This window comes from Triticum urartu, chromosome 7A (assembly GCF_056163025.1).
Source record: "Triticum urartu cultivar PI428250 chromosome 7A, HENAU_Tu73, whole genome shotgun sequence".
NCBI lineage: Eukaryota > Viridiplantae > Streptophyta > Magnoliopsida > Poales > Poaceae > Triticum > Triticum urartu.
The window spans coordinates 684,411,286-684,439,008 of NC_141879.1; the positions used below are offsets into that span (position 1 = coordinate 684,411,286).

Sequence of the window (27,723 nt, forward strand, 5' to 3'; positions counted from 1 at the left end):
CATTTTTAATAAGGAGGCTTTTATCTTCTGCAAGTGTTACGGTGGTGACCGGCCTTTATAGAAATGCTTGTTAATCGGTGTTATAGTCCAATTTAGACTGAAGGACCTTGTTTGGATTGGGTATGTGGAATAATTTAGCCAATGACCTTGCCAGGTTGCTAGCGGAGCAGACAACCCGTGAAAATTAGATAGAAGCAGCAGCTACCATGAACACTCTTGTATATATTTGATGTAACATCTTTCCTCAGTCGTTGACACCGTGTTTGATCATATTTAGGACTGCAGCATTTTTTGCGTGGACTTTGAAAATTGACCGAGCAATGTTAAGGAGATGGTTCCAATTGGGACCAAAGCCATTGCCTCCTCCAGTTCAGTATAGCTGTGAAGTATAAATATTCATTCACATATGTTAAATGTTTTATGTAACTTCTTGTTTGCCTTGATATAGATTGGATTGGCAATGTTTAATGTTGACTTTCTCCTTGTTTATCAACCTTGTTTAGTTTCTTGGCATATGCCTGCGTCAAACATGTCTAAGATTGCATTCATATTTGGCTTGTTTTCAGCTTGTTGATGAGTGCCGAAAGAGAGGCTGGTTCGCCATTGAACGCGCCATGAACTTTGGGGTCGGTATGGAGTCATCTTGCCATCCATCCTTGTCGGTGCTGGTGGTACTTTCTTCATGTTTCTTCAGGGTTCCGACATCCTTGTTCTTCAGCCGTAGATCTTTGAATCAACGGCGCCCGCAACGGCAACGCGCGCAGGTACAGTGCAACACGTGGCGGATTTCTAGGGCGACGATCGAGGCGTCGCACCCCCACTTTCCTCACTAGCCGTGGCGTAACCGTTTCCGTGCGCGCGCACCTAATTTCAAGGAGGTGAAGCAGTGGTATGCAGCACATGAATCTCCCCATACCATCAATGGCACAAGACATGCTTTAGCAAAACTGAATTAACGGAGTCCTTGGCGACAAGCTTCTTGCGACTGACTATAAAAACATGGTAGATGTAAATTATGCAGCAATTGCTGTCACAATCATATAAACTATTGTCTTTAATAATGTGTTTTCTATGCTTATGAATACAAATCATCATGTGTTATTTCTACACTTTTTCTCTCCCCCGATATAGAGTATATTCCTATCGCACACTATAGTACGTACATTACGTTGAAAGAACATTGGACACATCACCAATCTCATTGGACTCGGCGCGGCGCGGCGCGAGTTGCGGGAATGAGCCGAGCCGAGCTTGTGTGATCATGGCTTTTGGGTTTGTGTTGTTTATAGTTGCCAGTGTCTACTTAGAGTAGATGATATTCTTTCATCCTTTTGATCGGGTACGTTACTAAAACAATGCAAAGCTTGTGTGGCATAAGAAGAACATACTCCATAGTTCCTTGCTTAGTTTGTTTGGGATGCAAATTAACATGTGCTATCAGTTCTTTTCTTTGTTTTGCTAAAACGAAGAGTTGCTACCTGTGAAAGGCAAGAGAAGGTAGTCCTCCAAATAAAATTTATTTTAAGCTCAACTTTGGTCGCCAGGTCAGGTCAGCGTGGGAAGAGGAAGGTTTTCCGAGCTCAACGCAGAGGTGTCACCAAGAGCAAAATGTTATCTTATAGTGAGTGAAGCATGATACATGATGCATTGTTGAGAAGTGACGGCTTAGTGTAACAGACTGGCTATTGTGCAGCCTCTCTGTAGTGTTAAACTAGAATTTTTTAGCTGATGGCCAAGTTTCTGTAATGGCACAGTGTTCTCCTTCAACGTGAAATACAAAATGGCAGACATGGTTGTGCAGCAATTGTAGTGTGTTTCTTCTCACGCGTTATGCTGCCAAAATTTCTAGCAAAGATTCTCGTGACTTGTCAAAATTTTGTCTTTCGACTGCAAAATGTGAGGGTCTTGATATAATACACAAGACATTCTTGGTGATGTTTATTACTTCATTTTTAATAAGGAGGCTTTTACCTTCTGCAAGTGTTACGGTGGTGACAGGCCTTTATAGAAAGGGACTGTCTATTTAGCATTTGACTGTTTTTTAATTCGAGAACATTCAAATTTCCAGACAAATAAACAGCTGACACCTGTATGTCCAACACTCCACCACGACAACTGTATGATTTGTATTTGAAAGAAAACGGTTTGGGCTAATCTCTGACCCGGTTCACCTAGATACAACTCTCCTACTCCAATTGAAATAGGACGATCCACAGGTCAGCAACACTCCTACTCCAATTGTTCACCCCCTTCATTCTCTTCACCTCTGGCATGAACAAATCAGGAGGAAGTTTATTCATCTACAAAAGAGATAGATCAACAGCAAACTGTAAATCTGGGAAATTACATGAACTTTGCAAGCTACATGTAGCAATTACAATGACATGAACATGGAAATTACACTGAAATTCTGCCGTAGTTCCAATTTAAGGGGGGTAAAAACAGTGTAAATACAAGAGACAGATCAACAGCAGGTGTAAATCTGGGAAATTACATAACCTTTGCATGCTACATGTAGCAGTTACAGTGACATGAACATGGAAATTACTCTAAATATTGAGGTAGTTCCAATGTAAAATCTAGGGTAATTTTCAGAAACATTCAGTAGCAGAAACTAATTACAATGCAAGTAAAAACGGATGACACTGAAAATACCCAAGACTTACACTGAAAGTGACCAAGATTTACTGTGTAAATCCCCCTATAAATTACATTGTACATACACAGTAATTACACTGCAAGAACATAAGGAATTACACTTGTAAAACCAGTTGCGCTTACACTAAATTACAGTGTAAGTGAGCAGGAACTAAAGTGTGAAACCCAAGAATTCTAAGCTTGTAATTACAGTGCAAGTGAGCAAGAATTACATTGTAAAACCTCTATTAAATACAGTATACATACAAATAGGAATTACACAGCAAGTACTCATGGCGTACACTGTAATACCCAAGAATTACAGTGAAAGTGCTTACAATGCAATACCCTTGAAAAATACAGATAAAATACACAGGGAATTAGAATGAAATTATGCAGGGATTTGCAGTGATGAAGTTATGCTGTAAAAAACCAATAAATTACAATGAAACTTCAGAGCTACTTCACAATAATGTACCATGTTAGTTCCGAGGATACACTGGGAATACCCCAACTATTGGCAGCAAAAATACATAAAGTACACCGGTTTAAGTACCCAGCAAAATCCATCTATATCTAAACGGTTTGTTGCTCAATATTATGTTGGTACTGACATTTTTTGTTCAAATATACAAGATGAGGAGCATGATAAGGATAGTAACCGAAGAGGATCTACTGGATCGTCACAGGAAGAACTCATTCTAAATGTGGTTGCACATTTGTTTCAGGATATGTTGCAAGACACTATAGGAACATTCTAAATATATAAATAATAATAAAAGCTCACAACAAATATGCCGCAGGACACATTTTCTTTCATCGCCCTTCTACATTCCGACATTATATTCAAGGTAAAATCAAAATTCAAATACCACAGAGCTACCAATCAGAGAAAAGTACAACTATAGAAAACAAATTGCCCTTTTCCTTGCAGGTACACTCAGGAGATGGGCTAATCAACATGGAAGCAGATGATAATTTCCTCTTCGAGCATTTTACTTTCTGAAATGACAAAAACACAAAGGTCACCCAAAAGAAAATACACAAAACAAAATGAAAAATAGTACAAGAAAAGAAAAACACACTTGATTCAGATAGAACTTCAAAAGAGCTTTGTCAAACCCCCCTTCATCACCAGATAGTTCCTGCAAAAAAATTTAAAAAGTCAACAGACTAAAATTAAATAAAACAATCTCAATAACTAAGAACAATAAAATAAAGCTAGATAAGAAGAAATAAATAACTACCGTAGGCACAATAGGTTCACCCACAGAATCTGCATTCTCAAGAGATGATACTAACCGAACATCCTGATGAGAGACTTTCCGCAGGTTACTCATTAAACTAAACCTATAAACAGAATACATGAAGGAGGAAAAAGAAAAGAAGTAAAATAGAAGAAAAAACTCTCCATACACTTCATTAAAGAATACACATGAACAACTAATGCAACACTATCTACTAGACAAATCAAGAAAGAACACCAAAACAATCATCAACCTAAAACAGGACCTCACTCAATACTACTGCAACAGAGGCACACTAGCACAAGAAAAGAAGAAAATAAAAAGCAAGAAACTACATGAATTGCAGTCCTAAAAGCATGCTAATTACACTGCAAAATCAGAGGTAAATCAAACTGTGATCTATCTGACAAATATGTTGTAACCCTACAACAATTACAGTGGTGAAGATTCAAATTACAGTGTAAATCTGCAGTAAGTTATAGTGTAAGCCCTCCAATTCAAAGGTAAAATCCACTCTAATCTACCTCACAAATACCTACAACAAATACAATGCCGAACCATACAAATTATAGTGTAGAACTATGGTATACTACAGTGTAAGCTCAAACAAAAAGCCAATATAATCTATCTGAAGCATATAACAATTACAGTTCTGATGCATATAATTTAAAGAAAAAATCTGGGGTATATTACAGTGATGAAGCATTTGAAAGTCATTTATCAGACAAAAACTGAAAAACCTACAACAATTACAGTGTAAAGCTGTGAAATAATACAGCGTAACCATGCAACAATTACAGTCCTGAAGCATACAAAGTACAGTGAAAATCTGGGGTATATTACACTGCTAGTACACACGGGCAGTGAAGGAATGAATAATCACACTAGGGAATCACAAATGTAAATAAAACAGGAACTGCAAAGGAAGATTACACTGAAATTCTAGGCAAAATTACACTGTAATTCTGCGGAAGATTACACTGCACTTACATAAATGAAGCATAAGGTTTACACTGTAAATACAAAGATGAAGCACTGGGATTACGCTTAAAAATTCTGGGCTGAATTACAATTCTAGGGTAAACTACACTGCAATTACAAAAAGTAAGCGTGGACATTACACTGAAATTCTGGGCTAAATTACACTGTAATTCTGGGCTAAATTACACTGTAATTCCTATGCTTACACTCTACTACATCAGCACTACAGAGCTAGCACACAGAATTCGGTGAGATGATCAAACACTGACAAAATAAGGGAAACTACAGTGCTAGAAATAAGGAAAAACTACAGTGCTAGTACACAGAGGAACACCTACAGGGCTTAGAACACAAGGGATTACAGTGAAATGAAATCATGGAAATGCACCAGAAAAACGTATTAATCATCAAAAAGCAGAGCTAACTCAGTAAATATGATGCACGGAGAAAACCCTCAACCAGGGAAACTTACACCTACATCTAACCTACCAAAAGCTATACATCTATAACAAATTTTCAAGAGGGTTCAGGAACAACAAGAGCAACAAGACCAAAACAGAGACCACCTACCAGCGCAAATCACCAACCGTAACCACCGAAACACCCATCTGATGACCTAGATCTAAACCAACCTACAAAATCGAGCCACCTACCAGCGCCTACACCAGATGACCTAGCACCAACAGAAGAAATCATACATCCTAGGCGAGCAGAGGGGGAGCAATGGCGGACTACGCATGCCAGTATCCAGAACCAATAGCTAAAACTACAAAGAGCAACAAAACCTACAACAAAATGGCAGCAACATACACCTATGATGAATCCTAACAAAAAACTCACCTACATCTGGAAGCTAGATAGGCATAAACAAGCCAAAATCAGACGGGGGAGGGAGAAATACGAGAGCAACCAACCGCGGCAGCCATGGATCGAAGAGAAAGGGAGGAGAAATCAAGATCGAGCGGTGGGGAAACTCGGAATCGACATAAACAAACAGAATCGCATCCTCTACTCTGTTGCACGAGCGCCTGTTCCTCTCCCTCAGGGCATGTACAACGGGGAAACGACACCCCAAAATAGAAATAAAAAACAATCGGTGCCAGACCGGGCGGCGGTAACGGGCTGGGACGGAAGCAAAACCGCGCCCAGAAATAAAACGAACCCGAAAATGCATCTCCTAGCGTGAATCTGCACGCGAGAACGAACGGACAGAGATTTGAATGATAACGAATTGAAAAACACTCGACTGTAAAATAGCAAATCTGTATAGAAATGCTTGTTAATCGGTGTTATAGTCCAATTTAGACTGAAGGACCTTGTTTGGATTGGGTATGTGGAATAATTTAGCCAATGACCTTGCCAGGTTGCTAGCGGAGCAGACAACCCGTGAAAATTAGATAGAAGCAGCAGCTACCATGAACACTCTTGTATATATTTGATGTAACGTCTTTCCTCAGTCGTTGGCACTGTGTTTGATCATATTGAGGACTGGAGCATTTTTTTTTTGCGTGGACTTTAAAAATTGACTAAGGAATGTTAAGGAGATGGCTGCGATTGGGACCAAAGCCATTGCCTCCTCAAGTTCAGTATAGCTGTGAAGTATAAATATTCATTCACATATGTTAAATGTTTTATGTAACTTCTTGTTTGCCTTGATATAGATTGGATTGGCAATGTTTAATGTTGACTTTCTCCTTGTTTACAACCTTGTTTAGTTTCCTGGCACAAGCTTGCATCAAACATGTCTAAGATTGCATTCATATTTGGCTTGTTTTCAGCCTATTGATGAGTGCTGAAAGAGAGACTGGTTCGCCGTTGAACGCGCCATAAACTTTGGGGTTGGTATGGAGTCGTCTTGCCATCCATCCTTGTCGATGCTGGTGGTACTTTCTTCATGTTTCTTCAACCATAGATCTCTGGATCAACGGCGCCCGCAACGGCCACGCGCAGGTATAGTGTAACACGTGGCGGATTTCTAGGGCGAGGATCGAGGCATCACCCCCCCTCCCCCCCAACTTTCGAGGCATCGCACCCCCACTTTCCCCACTAGCCGTGGCGTAACCATTTCCGCGCACGCGCCCCTAATTTCAAGGAGATGAAGGAGTGGTATGCAGCACATGAATCTTCCCGTACGATCAATGGCACAAGATGTGCTTTAGCAAAATTGAATTAATCGGAGTCCTTGGCGACATGCTTTTTGCGACTATGAAAACGTGGCACATGTAAATTATGCAGCAATTGCTGTCACAATCAAATAAACTATTGTCTTTAATAATGTGTTTTCTATGCTTATGAATACAATCATCATTGTGTTATTTCTACACTTTTTCTCTCCCCCGATATAGAGTATATTCCTATCGCACACTATAGTACGTACGTTTATTGCGGCAACGAAAAAAAAGAAAGAAAGAACATTGGAGCCGGCACCAATCTCATAGCATCCTGTCAGAGAGGCTGGGCAGGCGGCGGAAGAAGTTGACGGCCGCGGCGGGCATCGGGTCCCGGAACATGGGGTGGCGGAGGTAGTAGAACCCGCTCGCCACGGCCACCATCTTGGGCGGCATCGCGTACAGCGCCACGGCGACGGCCAGGCAGACGCCGACGAAGATCCGGCTCGCCCGCGGGTCCCTCCAGCTCACCAGCGCCTGCAGCCGCTCGCCCTGCGCCGCGACGTCGCCCATGACGCGCTGCACCCGCCCGGCCAGCGTGCGCAGCCTCTCGTACCGTAGCCGGAGGACGTCGGGCGCCGGGACGGCGTCGAACTCCTCCTCCAGCTCGTCGCCGTCCACGGTGTCGGCCTGCGACAGCCGCGCGTCCATGCCGGCCGGCGCCCGCGGCCGGAACCGGTAGTACCAGACGCCGATGAGGAAGACGTAGAGCGACGCGGTGGGCACCACCAGCTCGGGGTACCAGACGAGGACGAGGTAGAGGACGTGGAGGAGGACGGTGGTGGAGGGGTTGCGCCAGCGCCGCACGCCGTCGAGCCACCGCTCCAGCCCGACGGCCCAGGCGAGCACCCCCATGATGCGGAACCAGTTGGCCTTGGCGCGGCGCACGCTCCAGGTGTGCGCATCCGCGTCCAGCATGTAGCGCACCACCTCCGGCCCGAGCGGCGGCTCGGAGCGCGCCAGCCATGCTGCCACGGTGCGCACGGCCGCGCCCCGCAGCGCCTCCTGCTGCGCGACGCCGATGGGGCGGAGGTAGTGCATGCGCGGCAGGAGCGGCGAGGTGTAGGTGGCCCAGGTGTCGGGGAGGTGCGCCGGCGACGAGAAGCGCACGGCGAGCTGCACCTCGCCCATCTTCTTGAGCCCCGGGCGCAGCAGCACGAGCAGCGGGTAGGACGCGGTGTAGGCGCGGTTGGTCTCGAGCGTGGAGACGCGCACGCGCACCTTGCCGATGCGGTAGTCCTGGCGCTCGTCGCCGGCGCCGGCGAACATGCGCCAGTTGTCGAAGACGGCGACGGTGAGCACCGTGCACGGGTCGTACACCTGCCACGTGTACTGCTCGTTCCAGCGCGGGTTGAAGGTGTCGGTGACGGTGCGCGTGCGCACCCACTTCTTGCCGTACTTGGCCACGCAGTAGGCGTCCGTGGAGCCCTTGGACCCTCCTTTCGTCTTCATGGGGAGCAGGCCGCACGCTCCGACGATGCCGAGCTCCAGCACGCCCACCGGCGGCTTCCACAGCTGCTTCGCCGTCGGCCGGTAGTCGCTGCACACGTGCGCCGCCTCGTCGAGCACGTGGTATCCTCCCTCCAGCGAGAGTCGAAGGTGCAGCCTGCCCGAGTAGAACCCTGGAGGTGCTTGTCCCTGCTGATCCCCGCTGTCTCCATGACCCATGCCGCCCTCGAGATTGAACCATCTTGACGCGACGATCTGCCGCTCGTCGAGGCGCTGCTCGACGGAGCTCACGGGGATGGTGGCGTGGCCGAGCAGAGCAGGCTCCTTGATCATCGACCGGTCCTCCACGAGCAGGACGAGGGTGTCGTCCAGCGGCTCGGACGCGACGAACATGAGGTCCTCGGACCACGCGAACGCCGAGCCGCTGCTGCTGGCCACCGACCGGCGGGTGCGCGCCGACTGGAAGCCGAGCTGGACCTTGACGCGCACGTCGAACGGCAGCCCCGGCGGCGGCGTCGGCACGCGCAGGTCCTGCGCCTCGATGATCGACGCCCGCAGGTACCACAGCTTGGGCGACTGGTACACCTTGGCGCGGGTGTAGGCGGCGTAGGGCGCGTCGGTGTTCCAGGCCTCCGGGAACACGTCGTCGGCCTGCGTGCCGATCCACACCGACACCATGATGTCCCCTGTGACCATGCCCGGCTCGCCGCCCTCGAGCCGGTACCACTGCGCCGCCAGCGGTCCGTCCGGCTGGTCGCGGACGGGCACGTCGGAGAGATCGAAGCACACTCCGCCGAGGAAGGCGTCCGCCGGAGATGGCGCCCCGCCGTCCCAGACGGATATCTCGAGCGTCGGCTCCGGCTTCGCATGGCTGACGGCGAACACCTGGTTCCACTCGGGGCTGCCGGTGCCGGAGACGTCGCGGCCCGGCCGGGAGCGGAGGCAGTGCGGGCCGGCTTGGATCTTGACGTAGGGGCCCTCGCAGGCGCGGATGCCGCGCACCCGCACGATGCGCACGAAGAGGTATCGCATCGGCTCCACCAGGTCGTACGTCGACTGCACCGGCTCGACGGCCTCGCCGGCGGACGCGAACCGCCCGGAGATGACGCGGGGAGAGGCGGCCGTGTAGTAATCAGGCCCGAAGCCGCCGCTCGGGTGTCGGGGGACGCGGACATGCCCGTTGCTCGACGCCATCCGTTCCTTGCGGAGCTCAGGCGGGTACATTTCTGCCCCGTCGGGCCCCGGCCCTGGTTCACGCTGCGGCTGCGGCTCCGGCTCAGGCTCTGGCTGCGGTGGCATCATCCGGGCGTGCATCATGGGACCGTGCGGACCATGCATCATCGGGCCGTGTGGCCCATGCATCGGCGGCGGCATCATGTGGCCGTGCATCATGGGCGGCGGCATCATGGGACCGTGTGGCCCGTGCATGGGAGCTTCCTCCACGATGATGACCGGAGGCTGCGCCTGCGGCTGCTGCACCTCCACGGCGGCCTCCGTCGGCTCTGGGAGCTCAGGTGGGAGCTCCCTGGGCTGTTCCGGCGGGACCTCGGGCGGCGGCGCGTTGTCAGCCCCCTCGGGCGGCCGGTCCTCCGGCGGCGGCGGGGGCGGCACGGCCGGCTCGTCGTAGTAGTAGATCTTGAGGCCGACCTCGCCGCGGATCCAGCTGAGCAGGCTGCGCTTCTCGAGCGGGAAGTAGACGATGCCCTCCTCGCCGCGGCGCGAGAACTGGGAGCCGTAGATGCGGACGCGGCCGAGGAAGTGGTTCTTGCCGCCCCCGGCGCCCCCGCCGGAGGGGTTGAAGCGGCGGTCGTGGTAGAGCGAGACGTCGAGCGACTCGGCGTGCATGGCGGCCGGGTCGGGCACGGCGAACTCGAGGCGCTCGTGCCACTGCGGGTTGAGGTCCCGCGGCACGGTCCGCGTGCGCTTGCGCTGTCCGTCGAAGTCGGCCACCGCGTAGGCGCTGGAGGTGCCGAGCCCGTCCTTGGGCACCAGGTCCCGCGCGTCCACCACCTCCACCGCCAGCCTGCGCACCATCTGCCCGTGCGCGTGCGGCGGCCCCCCGTCCGCCATGGCAGCGAGCTCGGCGATGGAGGCGCTCTCTCGCGCGGCGCCGACGATGGGAAAGCGAGCGAGCGATCAGATGGAATAGGGTTCCTTATGGCGTGGAGGGGTGTGGTGGTTTCCGAGTGCTTTTGCTTTTGGAGTGAGCAGTGAGAGAGGAGCTAGCTAGGTAGAACCATGGAGCGTACGTGCGAGAGAATCTGAGCCAAAGCGAGGCAATGGAGGAAGAGGGATTATTCGGGAGTCGGTGGCCGTGGTGGTGATGATGGGAAAGCGAAGGGGTCGATCAAATGGAATGAGGTTCCTTATGGTGTTGACGGGGGTGGTGGTGGTTTCCAAATGCTTTCGCTTTCGGAGGGAGCACGTAGGTAGCCGGTGGCGGTGTGCTTTGCTTTGTGAGGAGCGATCGAGCCAGAGAATCTGAGCTAGAGTGAGGCGGACGGAGGGAGATGGATGATCCCGAAGCTGGTGGCTTTCTTGACATGGAAGCTCTCGCTTTGCCCGCGCAGAATCTCGTCTGTCTGCTGCTTGCTTTTCTCTGCGCGCTTGGTGATGTGTTCTCCTGTTGCGGATTCTGCTGCCGTCGCCGTCTGTTAGTTCACACTGCCGCCATGGCTTTTCTCTGGCGCGCGTGCGTGCGGTAACTTCATTTGCTTGGTTGCCCGGGAGGTCAAATGATCGATCCCTGACGGATGAAAATGGGAGAACAAAACGGGTTTGATGCTCTGTCAAAGGGACAACTCCTTCTGAAAGTGAAATCTGGCTTCAGAAAGATGTGGGGAATGTAAAGAGATGATGGTGCGCAGAGCCGCAGGCCATGCGTGGTGGTAGCGCCCCGGTGGCAGTTCATCCTGGCTGTGGCTACTACAAAGGCGCCACCTGACCCCTCTCACCGGCCGACGTGGTGACTGATGCGCCACGTACGTACGTCGACGAGCCTAAAAGCATAGCGGTGCACGCCATCCACCCTTGGACGATCGATCGGAAGCAAACACAGACGTGCGTGCGCGTGTGCGCAACTGCAACAAATCTGGCCGCCGATGTGTGTCGTGTCGGTCACCATGAATCGAATGCCGTCTAGTTCCTTTTTGGGCTTTTTTCGTCGAATAATTCTACACCTACGCTTGTTACGTAAACCTTCCACGAATTGTCTCCCACCTGATTTTAACTGTGGGCCCCGCCACCTTGATTTCCTACCAACCAATGCTGACAAAAGTTTTTTTTTTCTGATACAACCAACTATAGATGCCGAGACGAAAGCAGCACAGACACGCTAAGAAAAAAAAAGAGAAAATACAAAAGAAACAAATGCCGCCGCCGACAAATCAACAAAAACAAAGAAGCCTCGCGCCCACTGTAGATCTCCACACGCTACATGCTCGACGCGGACACGCACACCTGGAGCGTGCGCCGCGCCAAGGCCAACTGGTTCCGCATCATGGGGGTGCTCGCTTGGGCCGTTGGCCTGGAGCGGTGGCTGGACGGCATGCGGCGCTGGCGCAACCCCTCCACCACCGTCCTCCTCCACGTGCTCTACCTCGTCCTCGTGTGGTACCCCGAGCTGGTGGTGCCGACCGCGCCGTTCTACGTCTTCCTCATTGGGGTGTGGTACTACTTGTTCCGGCCGCGGGCGCCGGCCTGCATGGACGCGCGGCTGCCGCAGGCCGACATCGTGAACGGCGGCGAGCTCGAGGAGGAGTTCGACGCCATGTCGGTGCCCGACGTCCTCCGGCTGCGCTACAAGAGGCTGCACATGCTGGTGTTGAGTTGTGTTGTAATGGGCCTTATATGCATGCCCATGTAATTAGGATCAAGGGCCTGCGTGCCTAATGACTCGGGCCGCGCCCCAGTGTATATAACCTATACCTTGTAACACTTGATCAATAATAGAGATACAGAAATATTCTCCAACTTGGTATCAGTTTCCAGGCACTCCTCTTCTGTCGCCATGACCTCGCTCGGCTCCTCTTCTGTCGCCATGACCTCGCTCGGCTCCTCTTCCGCCGCCGCTAAGACTGCGACCTCGCCGGGCTCTCTCTCGTCCTCGGCCACTGCTCCGGCCACCTCTTTGGCGACCTCGCCGGGCTCCACCCCGTTCCTCTTCTCTGGCGCCTCTGGCAGCACCGGTCCCTCTCAGTTCGCCCCTCTCTTCACCTCCTCACCTCCTGCGCCGCCCGCCCCAGCCCCTCGCCACCCCATCTTCTTCGATCATATCTCCAATCATATCAAGTTTCTCCTCAATCCGGCGGACCACAACTACCACAAATGGAAGTCCTTCTTTCTTCTTGTTCTTGTTCGTTACGGCGTCACCTACCTCATCGAGCACCCTCCTCCACCCAACGCCGATGCCCAGTACAGGGAGCTGGACGCCCATGTGGTGCTCTGGATCTACGCCACCCTTGCCGATCCCCTCATCGACCACGTCGTCGGCGCCACCGCAACTTACGCCCTGTGGACCAAGATCCAGGACTTCTTCCTCGCCAATCGGGCTGCGTGGTTCATGGTCCTCAACCGCCAGTACCGTAATCTGAAGCAGGGCGATCTCTCCGTCACCGAGTATGCTCGTCGCATCAAGCTGCTCACCGACGGCCTCGCCGACATCGACCACGCCGTCAAAGAGGTGGACCTTACCACCCAATTCCTTCATGGCCTCGATAAGCGGCTCGACACCATCTGTGTCGTCCTCGGCGACCAGGCGTCCACCATGCCCTTCGACACCGTCCTCTCCCGCGTTGTCCTGGCGGAGGAGTCCCGGGCCCAGCGCGCTGCCGAGGAGAGCGCCTCGACGTTCTCTCTCCCTGGCGCCTCTCATTCCGGTGGTGATCCCTCTGGCTCGGGCGTGTGCTCTCAGGGTGATCGCGGCGACCGCTCGGGCGATCGCGCCTCCGATCGCTCCCAGGCTCCGGCTCCGCCCCAGCAGTAGGCCCGCGGCCGTGGTGACCGCGGTGACGGTGTCGACTGTGGCCGTGGGCGCGGACGTGGGCGCGGGCGTGGCCGCCACGACTCTGGTGGTCGTGGCCACCCGTCGCAGCCCACTCCGTTCACGGGCTACTTCGCTCCATACGGGATGGCGCTCCCTCTGCCTCGACCTGGATGGGTGCCGCCCAACTCCGCCGGGGTTCTCGGCCCCCGTCCCGGCTCTCATGCCCACGCCTACCCGGTGTATCAGCCGGCGCCTTCTCCGTCCTCGCCATACTTTCCGCCTGCACCGCCTTCGTGGGAGCACCTCACCATGTTGAACACTGCCTACAGCAACGGCGACATCCCACCCGCTCCGTCCACGGACTGGTACCTCGATAGTGGCGCCTCCTCCCATATCACCGGCAATCCAGGTACCCTTACCTCGTCTAGTTCTTCTTTAAAGCATGTGCCAACTAGTATCCTTGTCGGCAATGGCCAGCACCTTCCCGTCACTGCCACCGGCTCTGTCACCTTGCCACACGATTTCCGCCTTACCAACGTTCTTATTTCTCCCCACGTAGTCACTAGCCTCATTTTTGTTCGCAAGTTTACAAAGGAAAATTCTTGTTCTGTTGAGTTTTACCCGTGTGGTTTTCTTGTGAAGGATCTTCGAACACGACGGGTTCTCATGATCTCCATTAGCAACGGCGACCTCTACCCCTTCACTGGCCATAAAGCGTCTCCGGCGTCCGCTCTTCTTGCCACCGCATCTTCGGACTTGTGGCACCGCCGGCTCGGGCACCCCGATGCTCACACGCTCTCTACTTTAGCAAAGAATTTTCTTCCCGATTGTAATAAAGAGGCTCATGCACCTTGTAATGCTTGCCAACTTGGCCGTCAACCTCGCCTCCCTTTTCCTTCTTCCTTTAGTAAATCTTTTGCACCATTTGATCTCATACATTGTGATTTGTGGACCTCCCCGGTTGTAAGTTTCTCTGGCTACCAATATTATCTCATTGTGTTGGATGATTACACCCACTACTCGTGGTCTTTTCCCCTACGCCATAAATCCGACACGTCCACCACTCTCCAACGCTTCTTCTCTTTCATCCACACTCAATACAATGTAGTGATTAAAGCAATGCAATGCGACAATTGTGGCGAGTTCATCAACACTTCCCTTCGTACGTTTTTCTCCACAAACGGCATTGCCTACCGCTTTTCCTGCCCACACACATCCCCCCAAAACGGCAAAGCAGAACGCCTCATTCGGACAACTAATGACATCGTTCGTACCCTCCTCTTCCAAGCACACCTCACTCCTCCCTTCTGGGTTGAGGCACTTCATACTGCCACCTACTTACTCAATCGACGCCCCTCTCGCGTTATAGCCACGGTCACACCCTACTTTCTTCTCCATGGCACCCATCCTACGTATGATCACCTCCGGGTGTTTGGATGTTTGTGCTTCCCCAACACATCCTCCACCATGACCCACAAACTCTCACCCCACTCTGTCCGCTGCATTTTCCTCGGGTATCCCCTCGAACACAAGGGGTATCGATGCTTAGACTTGGAGTCACGCCGCGTCATTGTGTCCAGACACATCATTTTTGACGAAACATGTTTCCCATACACATCGCCACAAACCCCCACGTCCACAGACGATCCCGTCCACCAAATCTCCCCACCCAGGTCTCTGCCCAATATCGTTTCCTCGGACCCGTCGCCATCAGCTGGCCTTGATCCGCCTCCCTCGGATCCCGAACGTTTGGGACCCACCTCCCCATGCACACCCACGCGCGCTCGTCGCGACGCGCCCTCCCCGTCTGGCTCTGCTACCTCTTGAGCACTGCGTTGGTTTTCCCCGAAGAGGAAGGGATGATGCAGCAAAGTAGCGTAAGTATTTCCCTCAGTTTTTGAGAACCAAGGTATCAATCCAGTAGGAGGCTACGCGCCAGTCCCTCGTACCTGCACATAACAAATAAATCCTCGCAACCAACGCGATAAGGGGTTGTCAATCCCTACACGGCCACTTACGAGAGTGAGATCCGATAGATATGATAAGATAATATTTTTGGTATTTTTATGATAAATATGCAAAGTAAAATAAAAGCAAAGTAAAAAAAAGTAAAGGAAATAACTAAGCAGTAGGAGATTAATATGATGAAGATAGACCCGGGGGCCATAGGTTTCACTAGTGGCTTCTCTCGAGAGCATAAGTATTCTACGGTGGGTGAACAAATTACTGTTGAGCAATTGACAGAATTGAGCATAGTTATGAGAATATCTAGGAAATATCATGTACATAGGCATCACGTCCGAGACAAGTAGACCGACTCCTGCCTGCATCTACTACTATTACTCCACTCATCGACCGCCATCCAGCATGCATCTAGAGTATTAAGTTAAAAACAGAGTAATGCCTTAAGCAAGATGACATGATGTAGAGGGATAAACTCATGCAATATGATGAAAACCCCATCTTGTTATCCTTGATGGCAACAATACAATACGTGCCTTGCTGCCCCTACTGTCACTGGGAAAGGACACCGCAAGATTGAACCCAAAGCTAAGCACTTCTCCCATTGCAAGAAAAATCAATCTAGTAGGCTAAACCAAACTGATAATTCGAAGAGACTTGCAAAGATAACCAATCATACATAAAAGAATTCAGAGAAGATTCAAATATTGTTCATAGATAGACTTGATCATAAACCCACAATTCATCGATCTCAACAAACACACCGCAAAAAGAAGATTACATCGAATAGTTCTCCACAAGAGAGGGGGATAACATTGTATTGAGATCCAAAAAGAGAGAAGAAGCCATCTAGCTAATAACCATGGACCCGTAGGTCTGAGGTGAACTACTCACACTTCATCGGAGGGGCTATGGTGTTGATGTAGAAGCCCTCCGTGATCGATGCCCCCTCCGACGGAGCTCCGGAACAGGCCCCAAGATGGGATCTCGTGGATACAGAAAGTTACGGCGGTGGAATTAGGTTTTTGGCTCCGTATCTGATCGTTTGGGGGTACGTAGGTATATATAGGAGGAAGGAGTACGTCGGTGGAGCAACAGGGGGCCCACGAGGGTGGAGGGCGCGCCCCCTACCTCGTGGCCTCCTCTTTTGTGTCTTGACGTAGGGTCCAAGTCTCCTGGGTCTTGTTTGTTGATAAAATCACATTCCCGAAGGTTTCATTCCATTTGGACTCCGTTTGATAATCCTTTTCTTCGAAACCCTAAAACAGGCAAAAAACAACAATTCTGGGCTGGGCCTCCGGTTAATAGGTTAGTTCCAAAAATAATATAAAAGTGGATAATAAAGCCCAATAATGTCCAAAACAGTAGATAATATAGCATGGAGCAGTCAAAAATTATAGATACGTTGGAGATGTATCAAGCATCCCCAAGCTTAATTCCTGCTCGTCCTCGAGTAGGTAAATAATAAAAATCAGAATTTTTGATGCGGAGTGCTACTTGGCATAATTTTAATGTAATTCTTCTTAATTGTGGTATGAATATTTAGATCCGAAAGATTAAAGATAAAAGTTCATATTGGCATAAAAATAATAATACTTCAAGCATACTAACTAAGCGATCATGTCTTCTCAAAATAACATGGCCAAAGAAAGTTATCCCTACAAAATCATATAGTCTGGCTATGCTCTATCTTCACCACACAAAGTATTTAAATCGCGCACAACCCCGATGACAAGCCAAGCAATTGTTTCATACTTTTGACATTCTCAAAACTTTTTCAATCTTCACGCAATACATGAGCGTGAGCCATGGATATAGCACTATAGGTGGAATAGAATGGTGGTTGTGGAGAAGACAAAAAGGGAGAAGATAGTCTCACATCAACTAGGCGTATCAACGGGCTATGGAGATGCCCATCAATAGATATCAATGTGAGTGAGTAGGGATTGCCATGCAACGGATGCACTAGAGCTATAAGTATATGAAAGCTCAAAAAGAAACTAAGTGGGTGTGCATCCAACTTGCTTGCTCATGAAGACCTAGGGCATTTTGAGGAAGCCCATCATTGGAATATACAAGCCAAGTTCTATAATGAAAAATTCCCACTAGTATATGAAAGTGATGAAATGAGAGACTCTCTCTATGAATATCATGGTGCTACTTTGAAGCACAAGTGTGGTAAAAGGATAGTAGCATTGCCCCTTCTCTCTTTTTCTCTCATTTTTTTATTTGGGCCTTTTCTCCTTTTTTATGGCCTCTTTTCTTTCTTTCTTTTTTTCGTCCGGAGTCTCATCCCGACTTGTGGAGGAATCATAGTCTCCATCATCCTTTCCTTACTGGGACAATTCTCTAATAATGATGATCATCACACTTCTATTTTCTTACAACTCAACAATTACAACTCGATACTTAGAACAAAATATGACTATATGAATGCCTCCGGCGGTGTACCGGGATATGCAATTACTCATGAGTGACATGTATGACAGAATTATGAATGGTGGCTTTGCCACAAATACGATGTCAACTACATGATCATGCTAAGCAATATGACAATGATGGAGTGTGTCATAATAAACAGAACGGTGGAAAGTTGCATGGCAATATATCTTGGAATGGCTATAGAAATGCCATAATAGGTAGGTATGGTGGCTGTTTTGAGGAAGGTATATGGTGGGTGTATGATACCGACGAAAGGTGCGCGGTATTAGAGAGGCTAGCAAAGGTGGAAGGGTGAGAGTGCGTATGATCCATGGACTCAACATTAGTCATAAAGAACTCATATACTTATTGCAAAAATCTACAAGTTATCAAAGCAAAGTATTACACGCATGCTCCTAGGGGGATAGATTGGTAGGAAAAGACCATCGCTCGTCCCCGACCGCCACTCATAAGGAAGACAATCAATAAATAAATCGTGCTCCGACCTCATTACATAACGGTTCACCATACGTGCATGCTAAGGGAATCAAAAACTTCAACACAAGTATTTCTCAAATTCACAACTACTCAACTAGCACAACTTTAATATCACCATCTTCATATCTCAAAACAATTATCAAGCATCAAACTTCTCATAGTATTCAACACACTCATAAGAAAGTTTTATTATTATCTTGTATACCAAGCATATTAGGATTTTAAGCAAATTACCATGCTATTTAAGACTCTCAAAATAATCTAAGTGAAGCATGAGAGATCAATAGTTTCTATAAAACAAATCCACCACCGTGCTCTAAAAGATATAAGTGAAGTACTAGAGCAAAACTATATAACTCAAAAGATATAAGCGAAGCACATAGAGTATTCTAACAAATTCAAAATCATGTATGGCTCTATCAAAAGGTGTGTATAGCAAGGATGATTGTGGTAAACTAAAAAGTAAAGACTCAAATCATACAAGACGCTCCAAACAAAACACATATCATGTGGTGAATAAAAATATAGCTCCAAGTAAAGTTACCGATAGAAGTAGACGAAAGAGGGGATGCCTTCCGGGGCATCCCCAAGCTTTGGCTTTTAGGTGTCCTTAGATTATCTTGGGGGTGCCATGGGCATCCCCAAGCTTAGGCTCTTGCCACTCCTTGTTCCATAATCCATAAAATCTTTACCCAAAACTTGAAAACTTCACAACACAAAACTTAAAGTAGAAAATCTCGTGAGCTCCGTTAGCGAAAGAAAACAAAAGACCACTTCAAGGTACTGTAATGAACTCATTGTTTATTTATATTGGTGTTAAACCTACTGTATTCCAACTTCTCTATGGTTTATAAACTATTTTACTAGCCATATATTCATCAAAATAAGCAAACAACACACGAAAAACAGAATCTGTCAAAAACAGAACAGTCTGTAGTAATCTGTAGCTAGCGCAAGATCTGGAACCCCAAAAATTCTGTGAGGAATTTATCTATTAATCATCTGCAAAAAGAATTAACTAAATATCACTTTCCAAATAAAAATGGCAGCAGTTCTCATGAGCGCTAAAGTTTCTGTTTTTTACAGCAAGTGTAACAAGACTTTCCCCAAGTCTTCCCAAAGGTTCTACTTGGCACAAACACTAATTAAACACAACCAAAAAGAGTCTAGATAAATTATTTATTACTAAACAGTAACAAAAAGCAAGGAATAAAAATAAAATTGGGTTGCCTCCCAACAAGCGCTATCGTTTAACGCCCCTAGCTAGGCATAACAAGCAAGGATAGATCTAGGTATTGCCATATTTGGTAGGCAATTCATAAGTGGCTTTCATAATAGATTCATAAGGCAATTTAATTTTCTTTCTAGGAAAGTGTTCCATGCCTTTCCTTAATGGAAATTGGAATCTAATATTTCCTTCCTTCATATCAATAATTGCACCAATCGTTCTAAGGAAAGGTCTACCAAGAATAATAGGACATGAAGGATTTCAATCTATGTCAAGAACAATGAAATCTACAGGCACATAATTCCTATTTGCAACAATAAGAACAACATTAATTCTTCCCATAGGTTTCTCAATAGTGGAATCCGCAAGGTGCAAGTTTAGAGAGCAATCATCAAAATCACGGAAACCTAACAAATCACACAAAGTCTTTGGAATCATGGAAACACTGGCACCCAAATCACATAAAGCATAGCATTCATGATCTTTAATTTTAATTTTAATAGTTGGTTCCCACTCATCATAAAGTTTTCTAGGGATAGAAACTTCCAATTCAAGTTTTTCTTCATAAGATTGCATCAAGGCATCAACGATATGTTTAGTAAACACTTTATTTTGACTATAAGCGTGAGGAGAATTTAGTACGGATTGCAACAAGGAAATACAATCAATCAAAGAGCAATTTTCATAGTTAAATTCCTTAAAATCCATAATAGTGGGTTTAGCAACATCTAGGGTTTTAATTTCTTCAATCCCACTTTTATCAATTTTAGCATCAAGATCAAAAAATTCCGAATTCTTGGAACGCCTTCTAGGTAAAGGTGGACCATATTCAGTCCCATCATTATCAAGATTCATATTGAAAAACAAAGATTTAATAGGGGACACATCAATAACTTTTAGATCTTCATCTTTATTTTCATAGGAACTAGAAGAACACGCTCTTATAAAGGCATCTTTCTTAGCACGCATCCTAGCGGTTCTTTCTTTGCACTCATAAATGGAAATTCTCATGGCTTTGAGAGACTCATTGATATCATGCTTAGGAGTAATAGATCTAAGTTTCAAAGAATCAACATCAAGAGAAATTATATCAACGTTCCTAGCCAACTCATCAATCTTAAGCATTTTTTCTTCAATCAAAGCATTAAAATTCTTTTGCGAAGTAATAAATTCTTTAATATTAGATTCAAAATCAGAGGGCATCTTATTATAATTTCCATAAGAATTATTGTAGGAATTATCATAATTATTAGAGGGATTACTAGGATAAGGCATAGGATTGAAATTTCCTCTATATGCGTTGTTACCAAAATTGTTCCTACCAACAAAATTCACATCCATAGATTCATTATTATTCTCAATCAAAGTAGACAAGGGCATATCATTAGGATCAGAAGAAACACTCTTACTAGCAAATAATTTCATAAGTTCATCCATCTTTCCACTCAAAACATTAATTTCTTCTATCGCATGCACCTTTTTATTAGTAGATCTTTCAGTATGCCATTGAGAATAATTAACCATAATATCATCTAGGAGTTTAGTAGCTTCTCCTAAAGTGATTTCCATAAAAGTGCCTCCCACGGCCGAATCTAAAAGATTTCTAGAAGCAAAATTCAATCCGGCATAATTTTTTTTGTATAATCATCCACAAATTTAAACCATGAGTAGGGCAATTACGTATCATTAGTTTCATTCTCTCCCAAGCTTGTGCAACATGTTCATGATCAAGTTGCTTAAAATTCATAATATCGTTTCTAAGAGAGATGATCTTAGCGGGAGGAAAATACTTAGAGATAAAAGCATCTTTGCATCTGTTCCATGAATCAATACTATTTTTAGGCAAAGACGAAAACCAAGCTTTAGCACGATCTCTAAGCGAAAAAGGGAATTGCTTCAATTTAACAATATCATTATCCACATCTTTGTTCTTTTGCATATCACACAAATCAACGAAGCTATTTAGATGGGTAGCGGCATCTTCACTAGGAAGGCCGGAAAACGGATCTTTCATGACAAGATTCAGCAAAGCAGTATTAATTTCACAAGATTCAGCATCGGTAAGAGGAGCAATCGGAGTGCTAATAAAATCATTGTTGTTGGTATTGGTGAAGTCACACAATTTAGTGTTATCCTGAGCCATTGTGACAAGCAAGCAAATTAACACACAAGCAAACAAAAAGCAAGCGGACAAAAAGAGGCAAATAGAGAAAGAGAGGGAGGATAGAGAGAGAGGGCGAATAAAACGGCAAGGGTGAAGTGGGGGAGAGGAAAACGAGAGGCAAATGGCAAATAATGTAATGCGGGAGATAAGGGTATGTGATGGGTACTTGGTATGTTGACTTTTGCGTAGACCTCCCCGACAACGGCGCCAGAAATCCTTCTTGCTACCTCTTGAGCACTGCGCTGGTTTTCCCCGAAGAGGAAGGGATGATGCAGCAAATTAGCGTAAGTATTTCCCTCAGTTTTTGAGAACCAAGGTATCAATCCAGTAGGAGGCTACGCGCCAGTTCCTCGTACCTGCACAAAACAAATAAATCCTCGCAACCAACGCGATAAGGGTTGTCAATCCCTACATGGCCACTTACGAGAGTGAGATCTGATAGATATGATAAGATAATATTTTTGGTATTTTATGATTAAGATGCAAAGTAAAATAAAAAGAAAAGGAAATAACTAAGTAGTAGGAGATTAATATGATGAAGATAGACCCCGGGGCCATAGGTTTCACTAGTGGCTTCTCTCGAGAGCATAAGTATTCTACGGTGGGTGAACAAATTACTGTTGAGCAATTGACAGAATTGAGCATAGTTATGAGAATATCTAGGCATGATCATGTATATAGGCATCACGTCCGAGACAAGTAGACCGACTCCTGCCTGCATCTACTACTATTACTCCACTCATCGACCGTTATCCAGCATGCATCTAGAGTATTAAGTTAAAAACAGAGTAACGCCTTAAGCAAGATGACATGATGTAGAGGGATAAACTCATGCAATATGATGAAAACCCTATCTTGTTATCCTCGATGGCAACAATACAATACGTGCCTTGCTGCCCCTACTGTCACTGGGAAAGGACACCGCAAGATTGAACCCAAAGCTAAGCACTTCTCCCATTGCAAGAAAGATCAATCTAGTAGGCCAAACCAAACTGATAATTCGAAGAGACTTGCAAAGATAACCAATCATACATAAAAGAATTCAGATAAGATTCAAATATTGTTCATAGATAGACTTCATCATAAACCCACAATTCATCGGTCTCAACAACCACACCGCAAAAAGAAGATTACATCGTATAGTTCTCCACAAGAGAGGGGGAGAACATTGTATTGAGATCCAAAAAGAGAGAAGAAGCCATCTAGCTAATAACTATGGACCCGTAGGTCTGAGGTGAACTACTCACACTTCTCGAAGGGGCTATGGTGTTGATGTAGAAGCCCTCCGTGATCTATGCCCCCTCCGGCGGAGCTTCGGAACAGGCCCCAAGATGGGATCTCGTCGATACAGAAAGTTACGGCGGTGGAATTAGGGTTTTGGATCCGTATCTGATCATTTGGGGGTACGTAGGTATATATAGGAGGAAGGAGTACGTCGGTGGAGCAACAAGGGGCTCACGAGGGTGGAGGGCGTGCCTGGGGGGGGGGGGGGGGGGCGGTAGGCGCGCCCCCTACCTCGTGGCCTCCTCTTTTGTGTCATGACGTAGGGTCCAAGTCTCCTGGGTCTTGTTCGTTGAGAAAATCACGTTCCCGAAGGTTTCATTCCGTTTGGACTCTGTTTGATATTCCTTTTTTTTGAAACCCTAAAATAGGCAAAAAACAACAATTCTGGGCTGGGCCTCTGGTTAATAGGTTAGTCCCAAAAGTAATATAGAAGTGGATAATAAAGCCTAATAATGTCCAAAATAGTAGATAATATAGCATGGAGCAATCAAAAATTATAGATACGTTGGAGACGTATTAGGCTCCACCACATGCCCCCTTCCCACTGGCCGCTCCCGCGGGTCCACCACTTCTGCACAGACCGCGTCCACCTCCACCCAATCCTCGCCTGCACCTGCCACCTCACCTGCGCCCACATCCACCTCGTCCCCCGCGCCCCACGACTCGGGCCCGTCTGTCCCTAGCCCCACCGAATCTCCCTCGGGATCGCCCCCATGCACGCCTACGCATCACGTTCCACCCCGCGTCGTACCCATTGCACCACCAAAAAATGCACACAAAATGTCCACTCGTGCCAAATCAGGTTTTTGCATGCCTCGCCGCCTTTTTCTTGCCGACACTTCCCCCACCTCCATCTCACCCATTCCACCCACATACAAGTCCGCCCTCAAAGACCCCAATTGGCGACAAGCTATGCTAGATGAGTACACTGCTTTAATGAATAACTCTACGTGGTCTTTGGTACCTAAGCCTGCAGGTGTTAATGTGGTCACGGGGAAGTGGATATATCGCCATAAGTTCTACGTGGACGGTTCCTTGGCACGGTACAAAGCTCGGTGGGTGGTGCGCGGGTTCACACAACGGGATGGTGTGGACTATGATGAGACGTTTAGCCCGGTGGTCAAGCCCGCTACCATTCATGTGGTTTTGAGTCTTGCCACCTCTCACTCTTGGCCAATCCACCAATTGGACGTCAAGAATGCCTTTCTCCACGGTGATCTCAATGAGCTCGTCTACTGCTCTCAACCATCTGGGTTTGTCAACTCCTCTCGTCCGGATCATGTGTGTCGTCTCCACAAGTCCCTCTACGGCCTCAAGCAAGTGCCTTGAACGTGGTTTCTCCGTTTTTCTTCTTTCCCTTGAGTTTCATAGCTCCAAGAGTGACACCTCCCTTTTCATTCTTCATCGTGGCATGTCCATTGCGTACTTACTAGTGTACGACGATGATATCATCTTGACAGCCAACTCAGCTCAAACCCTCAACACCATTATTTCTGCTCTCAAGGCCGAGTTCTCCATGACGGATATGGGCTCCTTTCATCACTTTCTCGGCATTAACGTTACACCAAACTCCTCGGGTCTTTTCCTCAGTCAGCAACAATACACACTTGAGATTCTAGAGCGTGCAAACATGCTAAATTGTAAGCCTGTCTCCACCCCCATAGACACGAGCTCTAAGCTGGCCATCTCTTCCGGTCAGCTCCTCTCCAACCCCACATATTATCGTAGCCTTGCGGGTGCCTTACAGTATCTCACCTTGACACGACTGGACATATCTTATGCCGTTCAACAGGTTTGCCTCTTTATGCATGAGCCACGCGACACTCACATGCAGCTAGTCAAGCGCATTCTTCGTTATCTTCAAGGCACCTCTCACTATGGGTTACAGTTCTTCAAGTCCTCCTCCACGGATCTGATCGCATACACCGACGCGGATTGGGCTGGGTGCCCTGACACGCGGAAATCCACTTCTGGGTTTTGTGTCTTCCTTGGCTCAAATCTCGTCTCATGGTCCTCCAAGCGACAGGCCACCGTGTCCCGATCTAGTGCGGAGGCTGAGTATCGTGGTGTTGCAAACTGTGTTGCCGAGTCTTGTTGGTTACGCCAACTCCTTCACGGACTCAAGTGTCCACCACAGCGTGCCACAATCGTCTATTGTGACAATATAAGTGCCTCTTACCTCGCCTGTAATCCGGTCCAACACCAACGCACCAAACACATCGAGATAGACCTTCATTTTGTTCGCGATCGTGTTGCTTTCGGTGACGTCCGTGTGTTGCATGTTCCATCGAGCTCCCAGTTTGCTGATCTGTTCACAAAAGGCTTGCCATCTCCGGTGTTCCATGAGTTCCGATCCAGCCTAAATGTCCAGGCCAATGGAGTTCCGGCTGAGGGGGGGGGTGTTGAGTTGTGTTGTAACGGGCCTTTATGCATGTAAGGATGGCAATTTTATCCATGGACATGGATACCCATGGATATCCAATCCGAATGGATAGGGTTTGGATATGCTTTTGCGCCCGTGGGCAGCGCCCAAACCCGACCCGATTACTCGTGGATAGGACATGGACATAATCTTGTACCCATGGATATATCCAAACCCGACCCGATCGTCTGACTTAACGAGCAATATTCTGCAACCCCTACCCCATATTCACATGTCCCACTATAATTTTATCATTTATCTAAAACATCCAAAAGAAATTACACAATCCCCACCGTAACATACTCCAACACACCTTCTCATCCTATTATCTACACTAATTAAATGACTTGTTGTTGAGAATCGGTGCCATCTCCTTGAGTTACTCCTCTCATAGCCCTAGAGGTGGCCGCCGCTGCCAGCCGCTACCCCCACGTAAGGTGGATCGCTGCAGCAGCCACTATTGGCATGCGACAACCCAGCTCCATATCTCCTTGACCCCTCCGTCTTCATTTTTCCACACACGCATTGATGCATGGCCGCAATAGTGGGACAATGCAAGGGCTATGACTGCACGGCAGGGAGTGAGCACGCCAATGCAGAGTGCACATTGTGCAAGGAGTTATGTCTTATGTATAGGTCTTGAGAGGACCCGATGGATATCCAATGGTTATGGATATCCATCGGATTTGGACATGGTCACAATTTTTCGCCCATGGATATTTCATGGATGTGCTGGGACTGCCTTCATGGATATGGATATGGATTTGATATTGTTCAACCCGATCCAAACCCGGATCTTCGTCGGCGTCTGCCTGGCCGTCGCCGTGGCGCTGTACGCGATGCCGCCCAAGATGGTGGCCGTGGCGAGCGGGTTCTACTACCTCCGCCATCCCATGTTCCGGGACCCCATGCCCGCCGCAGCCGTCAACTTCTTCCGCCGCCTGCCCAGCCTCTCCGACAAGATGCTATAAGATGAGATTGGTGGCGGGTCCAATCTTCTTCTTTTTTCCGTTGCCGCAATAACGTACGTACAATGGAGTGCGATAGGAATATACTTTATATATTATTAGCAAAAGGACCCGTGCGTTGCAACGGGAGAAAAAAAAATATCATAATCTCCAATGTAATTATGTAACAATTTTTAATTCAATTTTTGCAAACATCAAAAATAAAGTTACATTGAGTATTTCTTTTTGGCCTATGGAATTTGGACGTATCATAGCAATGTCTGTCATGACCCATTTCAGCTCTCCGATGAAAGAATCTTTCAATCATTTTTATTTTTGATGTTTAGAAAAACATGAATATATATTTAATTTGAGAAGGTGTTTTATCTAATTTTTGAGAATATTTTGTAAATGGAATAATTTTTGTGGTGACTAACATTTTTTTGGAATATTATGTTTCATTTATAATAGCTTTTGTGAGAGCATCAAACTATGATGCATCGTAAACATAATTTTAAAAATGGTTAACAGGCAAGATAATAGCATATTTAAAATCTACATATATTTCTGAGAAATTTTCATATATAGCATGTTGGATTTGAAGTTAGAATTTGACAAATATCAGTATTTTTTAAACATTTGAATTTGAAAAAAGAAATTAAACAATGAGAAAAAAGCAGATTGGGTCGAGCAGCGGTTACCTGGTGCAGCCAAAAGAAAAGAAAGAAAAAATAACGATGGTCAATGCAAGGGCTATGACTGCACGGCAGGGAGTGAGCACGCCAATGCAGAGTGCACATTGTGCAAGGAGTTATGTCTTATGTATAGGTCTTGAGAGGACCCGATGGATATCCAATGGTTATGGATATCCATCGGATTTGGACATGGTCACAATTTTTCGCCCATGGATATTTCATGGATGTGCTGGGACTGCCTTCATGGATATGGATATGGATTTGATATTGTTCAACCCGATCCAAACCCGGATCTTCGTCGGCGTCTGCCTGGCCGTCGCCGTGGCGCTGTACGCGATGCCGCCCAAGATGGTGGCCGTGGCGAGCGGGTTCTACTACCTCCGCCATCCCATGTTCCGGGACCCCATGCCCGCCGCAGCCGTCAACTTCTTCCGCCGCCTGCCCAGCCTCTCCGACAAGATGCTATAAGATGAGATTGGTGGCGGGTCCAATCTTCTTCTTTTTTCCGTTGCCGCAATAACGTACGTACAATGGAGTGCGATAGGAATATACTTTATATATTATTAGCAAAAGGACCCGTGCGTTGCAACGGGAGAAAAAAAAATATCATAATCTCCAATGTAATTATGTAACAAT

General features: G+C 47.4%; 1 protein-coding gene and 1 pseudogene across 1 annotated transcript; one reads left to right on the forward strand and one right to left on the reverse strand.

Moving 5' to 3' along the window:
- Positions 1–7,120: 7,120 nt before the first annotated feature.
- Positions 7,121–10,898, reverse strand: QKY (C2 calcium/lipid-binding plant phosphoribosyltransferase family protein). The gene has a single exon (XM_048685279.2). It carries the CDS (start codon positions 10,550–10,552, stop codon positions 7,298–7,300), a length of 3,255 nt encoding a protein of 1,084 aa, XP_048541236.1. The 5' UTR covers positions 10,553–10,898; the 3' UTR covers positions 7,121–7,297.
- A 1,623-nt stretch (positions 10,899–12,521) lies between these two features.
- Positions 12,522–26,416, forward strand: LOC147961484 (uncharacterized; annotated as a pseudogene).
- Positions 26,417–27,723: the final 1,307 nt, after the last annotated feature.